Raw genomic sequence first — 12582 nt, forward strand, 5'->3', positions numbered from 1 at the left:
CAAAGCTCCTGGGCATTGCTGGGAGCCAGGTGCTGACCCAGGTGGGCCTTTATGGCTCTTAAAGCAAACCAGGAGTGCCATCGTGGCATGGAGTTTTTGGGATGGGCCTATGCCAAGGTGAAGCCATGCACTCTGTGCTGGGAGGTGCCTCCCAGGCTGCAGGACAGAACCTGCAGCTCTGAAGATCAGGATATGATCTGTCTGTGCCCAGGTTTCTCCCCAGGGAAGGGTGTCTGGGCAGGGCAGGAGTGCAGCAGCAGGCTGGTGGTGCTGCTGCCCTGGGGAGGGTGTAGCAGGTCATTTCCCAGAGTGTCCTGTGTGGGTCTGAGCAGGAACACTGAGCAGCTACAAGGAGGGAGGTGAGGATTTAACAAGTGTGAGGGATGAGCAGTGCACCCTGAACCCCGCTGTGTTTCTGGTGATTCATGGTGGGGACTATGCTGAGTGCTGGGCAGTGTCCTGGGGGTTGGATTTGGTGTGTTTGCTTTTCAGTTCCAGTTTGGTTTGTGCTGACACTCTGAGCTGTCCAAACAGTGCTGGAGCCCTTCCAGGGTAGGAGTTCCACCTCCATGGGGTGCAAGCAGTCCTTCCCCAAAGGCCTTTGGAGGGAAGGGAAAGGAGGGAAGGAAGCATTGCTGTCCAGTCTCTTTGGTGAGGTTCTGAGTCATGGGCAGATCACAGGATGATTTTTCAAAATTATCCGTGCTCCAAGCTGCTTGGGGAAGAGGGATTTGGGAGTCACAAGGCTCCTGGGCATGGGGCTGGGTATGCATAGGTGAGTTGCTTCCAGTGAAAGTCTCAGCAGGGTGTCCTTTTCTTCTCTCTTGTCACATATCAGCGCTGAATGATGGGCTGGGACCTGCAGGAGTAAAACCAGTTTTGATATGAGGGATTTTGGACTTCTCTGTTGGCAGAGCCTGTAGTAATGCTCCCTTCAAGTATGTTGGTTTGCACAATATTTCTCCAGTCAGCTCCATACACCCTGTGGAGCCTGCCTGAAGGGTCCTGTCTGCATCCCATCCAGTGCCTTACTCATCTCTTGGCTCCTGCTGGGCTTGGGAAGTGTCACTTGGCAGCAGACCAGGCTCAGCAGGGAGTTGCTGTTTCTCCACTGCCCTCAGAAATGCTCCCAGTTGAGTTGGTGCAGTTGCCACCTGCCTTGCTGGTTTGTTTTACAAATTCAGGGGGCATTCCCAGTTGGGAGGGAGCCACAGGATCATCTGGTCCAGCCCCTGCCCAGACCCCCCAACAATCCCACCCTGGGCATCCCTGGCAGCGCTTCCAAAGGCTCCTGGAGCTCTGGCAGCCTTGGGGCTGTGCCCATTCCCTGGGGAGCCTGGGCAGTGCCAGCACCCTCTGGGGGAAAAACTTTTCCTAGGATCTGACCCAAACCTCCCCTGACACAGCTCAAGCCGTTCTCTGTGTCCTGTCACAATTTTATGGAGCTGTGAGATACAGCAAATCCACCCCAATTCCTGACTCCTGAAGAGACCTTGTTCTTATTCCCTTTGTAGGCAGAGATTCTTTTTTTTTCCCTCAAGTTTTTCTCTCTTTAAGGAAACTAAATAGAACTTAAATTTAGCCCGACCCCAATTAGCAGGATTGTGCTGGCAGAGGATGTTTGTGGAGTGTGGGAGCTGCTGGAGTGCTGCATTGCAGCAGCTGCACCGTGCCCTGGTTCCTGCCTTGGAATGTTTGGCCAGGGAGCTCCCCACAGCTCCTGGGGGTGTGACACGGGAGTGAGGGGGGAATGTGGAGCTGGGCTGCAGGAAATGCAGGGCTCGGGGAGCTGAGCATGTTCTTGAAGGGGTCAGATGGAACCACAGTGCCCTCGGGGAGCCCAGGCAGGGCTGGGGCTGCTCTGGGGGGTGGGATGGCTCAGCACCCAGCAGGAAGGGTCAGCACAGCCAGGGGGGCTCAGCACCCAGCAGGAAGGGTCAGCACAGCCAGGGGGGCTCAGCACCCAGCAGGAAGGGTCAGCACAGCCAGGGGGGCTCAGCACCCAGCAGGAAGGGTCAGCACAGCCAGGGGGGCTCAGCACCCAGCAGGAGGGGTCAGCACAGCCAGGGGGGCTCAGCACCCAGCAGGAGGGGTCAGCACAGCCAGGCGGGCTCAGCACCCAGCAGGAGGGGTCAGCACCCACCAGGGAAAAGCCACTTTGCCGTTCTGTGGGTGAGGGACTCCTGAGCTGCTGCACATGAGGAGTTACTTTACAATGTACTTTTTATTCAGATACTGCTGGGCTCGTTTGGTGGGGTTGCTTGTACTGAAGAGCATGGGGACACCATTTCTTCTTCCAAGCCTGAAGTGTTCCTGTCACTTGTTGGAAATGATCCTTTCTCCCTTAGCAATTGGACTGAAGCACAAGCCAGCCCTGGGGTCCCCCAGTGAGGTGGTGTCACAGATCCAACTCCAGAGATAATCCATCATGCAACCAGCTGTATCCACACATGATTTTGTAGGCTAATGCCACAAGGCTTTTTTTGCACCTCTTTATGCATTTGACATTTATACATCATCAGCTTCCATCACTGGAAAAGATGCACTCACAAATGGAATTTTTAGTTCAAAAGTTTCCTACCATGAAGGATCTATGCATGATTTTTTAATTGTTATAAAATGCCCGTGCTGTGTGGTCAGCAAGAGGCATTGACTTCTGCTGAAGATGTAAATGACTACCAGAGGCAAAGTTCACTAACTCACCTGATCTTGCTCTGTGTCCTTCCTGTTCTTCCAGCCCTTCACATTTATTCAGAACTAATTTGGACAGGTGGGTAGAATTAAATAAAAAATGAAATGGAAGAGAATAACAGGAAATAGCAGATAGGGGATCTGCATCCCTTTATGTACTGCACAGGGGCAGCAAGGGTTTGCCAGGGATCGTTTCATTCTCCTGTGCTGGTTCAGGTGCTTTTCAGAAAGGTCCATAGCAGCACCTTGGGGTTCCTGCTGACATCATGGCTTGTTTGGGGTCCTCTGGAGCTATCCATCCCTTAGAGCCATCCCTGCCCTGCTGCTGGGTAATGTATTTGCCTCTGACAATAATTTATGGCAAAGTTGGGTATAGAGGGAACTGTTACCAGAACAGAGAAACACAAGGAATGAGATCTTGGCAGCCTCTTGGCTGGGATCTCTGGAAGCCTGGTTCCCCTTAGCTCAAGCACAGGTTTGGCAATCTGTCACCCCTTTGGCTCTTGGTATTGATGTGAGGAGCCCCTTTTACCAGCTCAGAATTGTGATTACAATAAAAGGCTGGCTTGGAATCTTTGCCATCCTGAAGGTAGCCTTGATTGGGAATTCAGGACAGATTAAATAATTTCAGTTTTTCTTGCTGTTTTAACTCCAGGAGAGTGAATGTAACCAGTTCCCATTCCCTGTTACTGCCCTGTCCCTGTCCATGGCAGGAATAGGACTGAGGGAGCTTTAAGGTCCCTTCCAACCCAAACCTGTCTGGGATTCAGTGTTCTGATGCCCCAGGTGCAATCCCTGCTCGTGATGGCTTTGCTCCAAGGTTTTCTTTTCAGAAAGGCTTTGGGATATTTGCAGAGCTTCCATGTGAAATAGCCCCTCAGTTTTTACCTGCAGCTCCCTGGAGTTCTGTGACAGCCCAGCAGCCTGGTCTGTGATTCCCAGGTATGTTTGGAATTGTTATGCCTTGAATGCTTGCAGCCACATCAATGGGTTTGTTCAGGCAGTAACAACTTGTTCCTGTACAAAGGTTTATTGAAGTGCTGGTGTTGTGTGACGTGCATGTGACATTTCCCTCAGAACGGTGACATGGGCCACAGCCATTCCAGCACGGGAGGGAATGTTGGCTCTGCATGAGGCTGGGGGGGGTGTTAGATGTGCTCACTCTGGGAATGAACCCCTGGGGCATTTTTGTGCTTTCAGTAGGTATTTTCAGAGTATCCAAGCTGACAAGTTCAGATGTGAACTGAAAAGTTTCAAACCTCCAAGTAGGTTCAGCTCTGGCATCCTGCTATCCCAGTTTTCCTTCTGTCTCTATTTTTAAGTATTTATATGCCTAAGCAGTTTGTGATTAGGACACAAGCCAGAGTTCTGAAGTTTTTGTTTGCAATTCTCTTTTCTGCTGAGACATTTCTTGTGTGACTTTGGCAAATCCCTTCAAGTCCCTGCCTCCTTTATGTTAGTTATGCTTGCAGGTGGGGATATCTGAAGGTGATTCACCTTGCCTACCCTATTCCAGGTGTTTTTTAAAAAAGGGATCGTAACTTCTCAAGTGAGCAGGAAAAACAATGCATCCTTACTCATCCAGTAATTTCTGTAATGCTCTCCTGGATACCTGCGCTTGGTTGTTTATATAGAGAGCTGCAGTTCACAAGTCAGGGGTGGATCTTGTTTCCTGACAAGGCCACCTAACTGGGGACACTGGAAATCCTCCTGCTGTGCCTCCCTCAGTAGTATTTGTGTATCTATAAACAGGTTTCTGTCACACACTGAGAAACACTGGCCTGTCTCAGCATTTTCACTTGCACCTGAGTCCCTGTTGTGCACAGTCCTGTGCACACACGGTGTAAATGAGGGGGAGAATGTTTTAAAGTTGCATTCTGGGGCAGGAATTGTGTGGGACATCTGTGGCTATACAACCTCTGGGATCCCAGGTAATCTTAGCCATCCCTTTCCCTCCATCCTGCTGTCCTGACTGTCCCTTTTTTAATTGAATTGGCAGTATATTGAAACCAGGCAGCCTCAAACATGCCAAAACCAGTTTCCTTTTGGTATTTCCTAATTTAGAGTAATTTTTTTAAATTCAAAATCAATCTCCAAAGGACTTGGGCAGTCAATGGTCACAGCTGCACTCCGAGTTCTGGCCCTGAGCTGGGATCTCAGACCTGTCCCTGCCACAAGTTTTTGGCCTTGGGGAACTCGTTGGTTATCTCCCATTCCATCTCCAGGCTTGTACAATCAAACTAATAACCTGTGTCTGCCCCCAAGGTGCCACAAGGTAAATTCCTAATACCCAGGAGGTACTTGGGAGATTAGGAGTGGGATATAAATATCAAGTAGTATTTATCCAAGTGCCAGCACAGCTTGGCACGTGACATCCTGTTGTGAATGTCTGTAGAAATTAAGAAAATTCACCTGTGTGTTCCCCCTGTATTTACTGTGTTCTTGGGGTTGGGTTTGCATCCCAAATGCGAACATTTCTGATGTGGAACTGTTTTGTGAAGAGTGTTTCAGGTGCCTGAAGTCCCCCTGGATGTGGCAGTGAGTGTGTCTGTGTGACATCAAAGGCAGATCCAGCAGCCTGGGGAAAAAAGGGAACGGTTGACCCAAATTGGAGATGAGTAGAGAACTCCCCTTGCTGCAGATGTGTCTCTGCTGCACAAACGAACTGGACACAAGTTGATACTTTCAAGGCCAATAGTTTTGAGTTATTCTGGGCAAATTTCCAACCACAACAGGCATTGTTGTTGCTTCGCCATCTGCCCTCCGAGTTGCTGGAACTTGAGATTATTGCGTATGGGGTCATCATTACAAAGGGGTACATGGGATCCCTGTGGAGGATCCCTAGTTTGAGGGGACATCCTTGGAGTTGCTGGGCAGGGAATACAAGCCTTTGCTGCTAAAAAAGACCCAGTTTGTCTCTCCCCTTCTCCCTTGCCCTGCCTGCAGCTGCGAGGAGAGGATTCTTTGTGCTTGAGTGACCCTGAGGACAGCTGAGAGTTGAAAATTAATTTGCATTTCGAAACACTACAGCTGTGGGGAGAACAAACATGAGGAAAAATGTCACAGTCAGTACAGGAATTGCTTGTGCTCTTATCCTGCTGCTCTGAGCATGGGGAGAACTTTCCCTCCCTCTCAATTTATTGGAGGGAGTGTAGTTGGTCTAAACAAAAGAGCTCCAGCACACTGGCCAAATCTGAGTATTAGTAGTGTCTTGTTGGGTATTAGGAAAAATTCCTTCACTGAAGGAGCTGTCAAGCATTGGAACTGCTTCGGCTGCCCAGGGATTTAAAAGCTGTGGGGTTGTGGCACTTGGGGACATGGTTCAGCCATGGCAGTGCTGGGAGAGCAGTTGGACTCGATCTTAGAGGCTTTTCCAGCCTTAATGATTCTGTGATATTTTGTATTAAAACAAATTAAACCCGAGCCCTGGGAAGTGGGTGGGTGCAGCCTGCAATAGGGGTTGGCTGTACAACATCTCCATCATGGATGGTGGGCAGGCAGGATCCCCTGCAGCCCTCAGATTCCAGGCTGTCCTGGCACAGCCAGGGGAATGTTGCTCATCTGCCAGGACCTGACAGACGTGGCTAGTGACCTGCCCTGCCTGCTGCAGCCCAGGGGGATTTCTGTTCCCCAGGCCTGAACTTTGCACTTTGCTTTCCACAGTCCTGGCTGAGCTGCCATAAAAGAAATCCAGCTGAGGAAGCAGAGTCCATGCTGCTCCCTCTGTGAGCCCTGCCTGGGTCAGGGATCCAGCTCAGGGGTTGTGCTCTGCTGTTGCTGCACTCTGCCAAGTGCAAAAGTCCCACTCCAGCTCAGAACTGTGTGCCTGGCACTGGGGCAGCTTGGACTTTACACGACTCATCACCAGTGTGGATAACGTCAGTGTGGCTCACAGCCTGGAAATGAGGGGCAGGGAGTTGAAGAATCATGGAATCCCAGACTGGTTTGGGTTGGAAGGGACCTCAAATCCCACCCAGTCACACCTGCTGCCACAGGCAAGGACTCCTTCCACTAGACCAGGTTGCTCCAAGCCCCATCCAACATGGCCTTGAACATCTTGGAAAGAAAGGAAAGTGTCTGTTTGGTTGGTCTTGTATTTCTCTTTGTGGTTCAAACATGAGGACAGAGACTTAGGAATGAGACAAAAGTGAGACAAGAGTCCTGAGAAGAGAGTCTTTTAAAGTTGGATGTTTTTCTGAATGTGCAGGGGCTGGTGGGGTCGCTGTGCCTGTGGAATGGCATGTGCAGGTACAGTGTTGTATGACACACAGCTCCTTGTGCAACAATAAAGAGAAAAGTCCTTAATCTCTCTCCTCTGCTGCTTCACACCTTTGTGTAACTAAGGCGGAGGGCAGAGCTTCAGAAATGAGAAGTTTAAAAGTCACAAGGCTGAAATATTACAGAGTTTTTACTTTTTTTTTAAAGGAAATATTTGGACAGTTTTTTGGAAAATGGCCTTGATGATCGTAGAGGTCTTTTCCAACCTTAATGGTTCTAAAATTGAGTTAAAATAGGAAACTATTGGAGTAAAAGCAACTGTATTTCTTGAAGAGGGGATATTCCCTGTTCGGTTTTTACATAATCCCTCATTAATGTCAAGGGAGTTGGGATTTCTGTGGCTAATTCCAGATATTTGGAAGTTGTCAGTGTTGGCCAGGCACAGAATTCCAAGTAGGGGCTCATCCTGCTGCAGTGGCACCATTTGTGCTGTGCTGGGTGTGTGTCCTCTGCTGGCTTTTCCCCTGCCTGTCCTTCCCAGATGTTCCCAAAGGCAGCCTGGACAGCCAGGGCTGAGCTTCTCCACCTGCATTTTATCTGCATGCTGATTGTTCCACTTTCTATGCTGGTGGCTCAAAACAGCCTTTAACCTTCTGTTACTCAGGTCTGGATTTTCAGCGTGTGTCCCCAGTCTGCTGGCACTGCATGCTGGTTGCCACCTTTGCTGAGGCAGAGCTGGGGGCAGTCTGTTTTCCATGCTCCTGGAGGCTGAGCTCCCTTGTGGGTTTGCTATGTGTGGAATTCAGTGAGGAGCAGCAGCCCAGGTGCTCTGGGCCACTGTCCAGCCCCAAGGCCTGGCCTGTGGGACCTGCACCCCACTGCTGTATTTTGGGAAAATGCCAGTGCCAGAGGGGGGCTTGGTGGGAGGCCTCATGCCCTGGGCTGAACAAACACTTCTGGTTCCAGTAACGTGCTAAGAAAATAAAATTAAATAAAACACAACACAAACAAGCTCTCAAAGCCCAGGGAGGGAACATTACAAAATATTGAAAAAGAAAACCCCACCCATCAAGATGATAGGAAAGGAAATATGCCTCATGTGAGGATGAATCAAAATGTTTTTCAGAATTAAAACCATAGAACTTCTGCTTCCTCTTAATAGCAGAGAATTAAGCAGTTAACAAGCCCTCAGAGATGCAATAAACCTTTCAAACCAGCTGAGAGATGCTCTGGAAGGACTTGAATTAATTCCTTTGGCTGCTGTGGTGATGAAATGTGCTGGGGTCCCCTTTGGTGAGGCATCCACATTTCCAGCCCTTTGCATTTTGTCTCCTGGGAGCACCTGATGTTGGAGATGTTGGGGGGAAGGAGGGAGGGGTGATTGTTTCAGAGGGAGGCGTGTGCAGTGTCCACACAGAGCTGGGTGTTCCCAGGCAGCAGCTGGCCCTGCATTTTAGCTGCCTGCAGCTGAGGCAGTGACTGCACTGCTGGGAGGTTTTCTGGAGCTGCTGGCTGAAGTCCCCACGGCTCAGAAAAGGACTAAAATCCCACTGAGGATCAGTGATTTTTGTTACTTGCCTGGCAATGTGGCACTGGGAAGGGCTGTGTGCTTGGCTAGATAAGCCAGGCACCAGTGCTGGGCTCAGAGGTTCCCTGAGCCAGTTCCCTGGATGGGGCTGCAGGAATGCACTGAGTGTCACTTGCTCCCTCCTCCTGCCTTTCCCAAAGCTCCTGGGCATTGCTGGGAGCCAGGTGCTGACCCAGGTGGGCCTTTATGGCTCTTAAAGCAAACCAGGAGTGCTATGGAGTCTGGCTGTTGTAATTGCAGGAAACCACAGTAATTAACTGCCAATAATAGAACTTTAGTGTTGCTGCTGGTGCATCCTGTGAGAGGAAATCTCCTTTGGTTCCCTGCTGAGATGAGGCTGAGGTACCTGTCTGGTTCAAATCTGGGTTGTGGTTTGGGATCTAAAAGCCAAAATCAGTTCCTGAACTGAGAAGTCCACCTGCAGAGGAGGGATTTCTGCAGCAGATGGACATGGTCCCTGAAAAAGTCACAGTGTGGTGTCAGAAGCTGCTGTAGGTGTTGGTCTGGGCACACTTGACATTTGCAAAATTAAGTCTTGGCTTGTGCTGTCATCCTGGCTTCTCCTTCTGAGGGAACAGTCACTGTTCCCTCCATGTGTGGCTGTACATCTCTAAAATGGGTATTAAAGGGCTGGGGCTTCAAAGGGCAGAGGGAGGTTAAACACACACCCAGTGGCCAGGTGTCATCTTTGTTCAGAAATCTGAAAAATGAAGTCACCATTCCAGCAAAGGCCCCTCAGGTACAATTTTAGCCCTACTTGAATTTCAGTCCCTTCTCCAACCCTGCAGAATTCCCCCAAAATATCCGTGGTGCTGGTATGGTATATTTAGCTTCAAGAACAGATCGTCCTGGTAACCAGCTGAGGAGATGCTTGGAACAAGCCCGCTGGGATCTTTTCAGGCTATGTTAATTACTCTCCACTGTGCCCAGGCTCTTCCATGGCAAAAGAGACCTCGAGGCAGAGCATTGGTGCTGCAGCCCTGCCTTCCCTTGGGCTCCCCTGCCCTGCTCCACTGTCACTCCAGGTTTCCTGCTGGGAATGGGGCAGGCAGGCAAGTGCTGTTTATTTCTCTGCCTCTTGGTGTGTTTGCTTCTTGATTTATTTGCCTGTTTATTTATTTGCATCTTGATTTACTTATTTAGCAGGCTCTGTCATTCCAGGGAACCCCTCCTGTGGTTGCAGTATGGATCATTAATGTCTTTGGGATTTGCAGCTTTAGCAGATCTTGTCACAGCACTTCCAAGCTTGGGAAAACTCCTTTGCCCAATCCTCTGGGACTCTTGCATGCAGGAAATGCTACTGATGGGGGCTGAGCCCTGTGCAGGTCACTGGTGAGATCTGTGACCTCTGGCCCATTGTAAGGGGATAGACATGCAGGGACATCCCACGGGGTCTTGCTTCAGGTCTGTCTGGCAGTCTGGGGTCCTTGTCCTTTGCTGCACAGGATGGAGCTGTGCCACCTCTGCTGCCCTGCACAGGTCACACCTGGGCCCCACTCATCTCCCTGTGCCTTACAATGCACACTTCAGCCCTTTCTGGCCACTGCTTGAGTAGGATAGGACTCCTTCCCTGTCCCTTTCCAGCCTTAAAAACTTCCTCCTTCAAGAGGTGTTGAATCTTTTTGAATAAAGGCTGAAGTGTTGTCCTCCAGAAGTGTTTTGAGACACTATGAGAATTTCAGGCCTCGTGTTCCACCTGCTCTGCTCGGATCTGTCCTTGTGGGTGATTGATGGACATGTCCCCAGCATGCTCTGGGTGTGTGTTCACTGGGAACCTCTTGCCTTTCCCAGCTTTCCCAGGTTCAGGGTGTGTCTGTTGGTTCCATCAGCTGTGGTCTTCTTTGGAGCTCCCTGATGCTGAGGTAGCCCAAGGCTTCACTTCCACTGGTTTTTGTTCCCCAAAAAGCAGCACTTGATTCCCAGGGCTCTTGGCTTAATTTACAAGGGCTCTGCTTCCCTCAAAGTCTGCCCTGCTCATCCCTGGTAATGTAACACTGGAGCCTGGCTGGCTCAGTTCTGTCTCTAGGTGCCTTGGAGCATCCCAGGTGCAGGGTCTAATCTGCTCCTGCTGAGCCTGTGGCTGATGTGCTGCAGGATTTACAGCTTTCACTGTGTCCTGTGCTCCAGTGTGCAGCAGACATGCCCTTATCCTGGATATCTCTGCTGATTTCCAGGGAGCCATCTGAAATGAGCCTTTCCTCCAGCTGTGAGGGATTACTGCAGGCTGGGGAAGCAGCCTTGTGGAGGCTGGGGGGAGCATCCAAGTGCAGCAGCACTTGGGAGCACACTGCCTGGCAGATGGCATTTGCTGTGGTGTAAGGGGATTTGCCACATGACCTGCTCAGCATCGGTGTCACGTGGCACACTGATCAGACCTGGCATCTAAAGAACACACTGAGATCAGCAGAGGAGCTGCTGCAAAAAGCTGGCTGGCAGGGGGATCCCAGCTCTTTCCATGAAGGTTTGCTGATGCTCACAGGAGCTCGATTCTGGTTTTCTCTCTGTGTTCAGGGCAGTTTTAGTGTCTTTTGTAAATCCAGTGATTTGCTGCTCCTCATGGATGGACACACAGCTCCAGCACTGGATGTGCATGAGCCTGGGAAGCCAGCTGGAAGGAATGGGGTGGTGAAGCGGCTGCAGTATTAACTTGACACCTAATTATGTCCCCTGGGCTGATTTTTCCATTCTGTCATGCCCTGCTCTGTCTGCACTTTCTGTGAGTGTGGGCTGCTGTGAAGCTCTCCATATCCAGCCACGCTCTGGCAGACATTTAAGATGAAATTATCAGTTGTAAAAGCTCTCCTCTCTGTGCCACCAAAAGTAGCATCTCCCTGATGTATATATTTCCTTAAACCAAGCAGGATAGGTTAATTCTGTATAGATTTGAAAGATAGTATTTATTCCAACTCTTCTGGAATGGGATTTCACACCACAGTTCCCATGGGAGTTGCCATGGAACCTTCACTGTCTCTGACCAGAACTGGCTTTTTATGACCTGATTGATATTCTGGCATTCCCTTGTTGAAGCAGGAACACCTCTGACCAGTTTCCACATCGACTCCTGAAGTTAAATTTCCTACAGGCTTTCTTCCCTAAGGAGGAGCTGAAGCCAGGGCCCGGGTGGGAGCAGTTAATGGCAGCTGCGAAGAGCACAGGTCTGTACTAACCGTGGCTGTTGCTGTTCAGTGCCCCAGGTCCTCAAGAGCTGCACGGAGTTCATCGAGAAGCACGGCATCGTGGATGGGATCTACCGGCTCTCCGGGATCGCCTCCAACATCCAGAAACTCCGGTAAGGGCCTGCCTGGGGGGCAGGGCACAGCCTGGCTTCCTCTGCAGATTCATCCTGCAGGAAGCTTCCCTTCAGGATAAAGTATCAGGATCCTGGTGTCACTGTGCTGCCATCTTCCATTTCTGTTCTTTCTCTCTCCAGGAGCCCTTTGGAGCAGCCAGTGTTTCTCCCTGCTGCCTTGGGCTCCTGGCTTACCAGCAGTTAATTGGGAATGTGCAAAGGTTGCGTGCCTGAGTCTGGTGGGGGGCATTGCTGTGCTGCACAGGGAAGGGCCAGGAGTGTTCTGGTTAGGAGCTGTTCCCACCACAGCAAACTTCCTTTCTTCTTTCATGAGCCTGTTGTCCTCCTGTCGTTTGGTGTAGAATGTTGTGCTGTGGAGCATTGATGTGCTGAGCGGATGGGACTCAGCAGCACTGCTCCTGGGCCCACGGCCTGGCCAAGGCAGCACAGGGCTATTTGCCATGGGCAGAGTATCTTTTTTGTACCAGCTATCCCCCAGTTCAGTGGGCAGGTTTTGAGCTGGTACAGTGACTGTTCAAACCCTTGGATGGATGGGTTTGTTCTGGTTCAGATTAATCCTGTTCCTTTATTCCCTATTTTGCCTTGTGCTGGACCATCCATATAATCTCTGCCCTAGTCCATTTTTTTCCTTTTGTGTTACCAAGACCACTTTCTCCTTCATTGTGTATCAAGGTGCTTTAAAAATGGTTTTCTAAAATTGTAATGGCATCGTTCCCTGTTGTAGTGCAGAGAATGAAGTGACAGCCTGTTTTCCAGGTTTCTGAGATGTTCCAAA

The 12582-nt window shown here is 50.2% G+C and overlaps 1 protein-coding gene across 2 annotated transcripts in view; it reads left to right on the forward strand.

Moving 5' to 3' along the window:
- ARHGAP32 (Rho GTPase activating protein 32) overlaps positions 1 to 12582 on the forward strand; it is a 239445-nt gene that overhangs the window by 206008 nt on the left and 20855 nt on the right. For both annotated transcript variants that reach the window (XM_066564578.1, XM_066564577.1), the window contains one exon: positions 11684 to 11786. In XM_066564578.1, coding sequence (XP_066420675.1) covers positions 11684 to 11786 — 103 coding nt within the window. The remainder of the gene's footprint in view (positions 1 to 11683; positions 11787 to 12582) is intronic.

Source organism: Molothrus aeneus, chromosome 22 (assembly GCF_037042795.1).
Source record: "Molothrus aeneus isolate 106 chromosome 22, BPBGC_Maene_1.0, whole genome shotgun sequence".
Lineage (NCBI taxonomy): Eukaryota > Metazoa > Chordata > Aves > Passeriformes > Icteridae > Molothrus > Molothrus aeneus.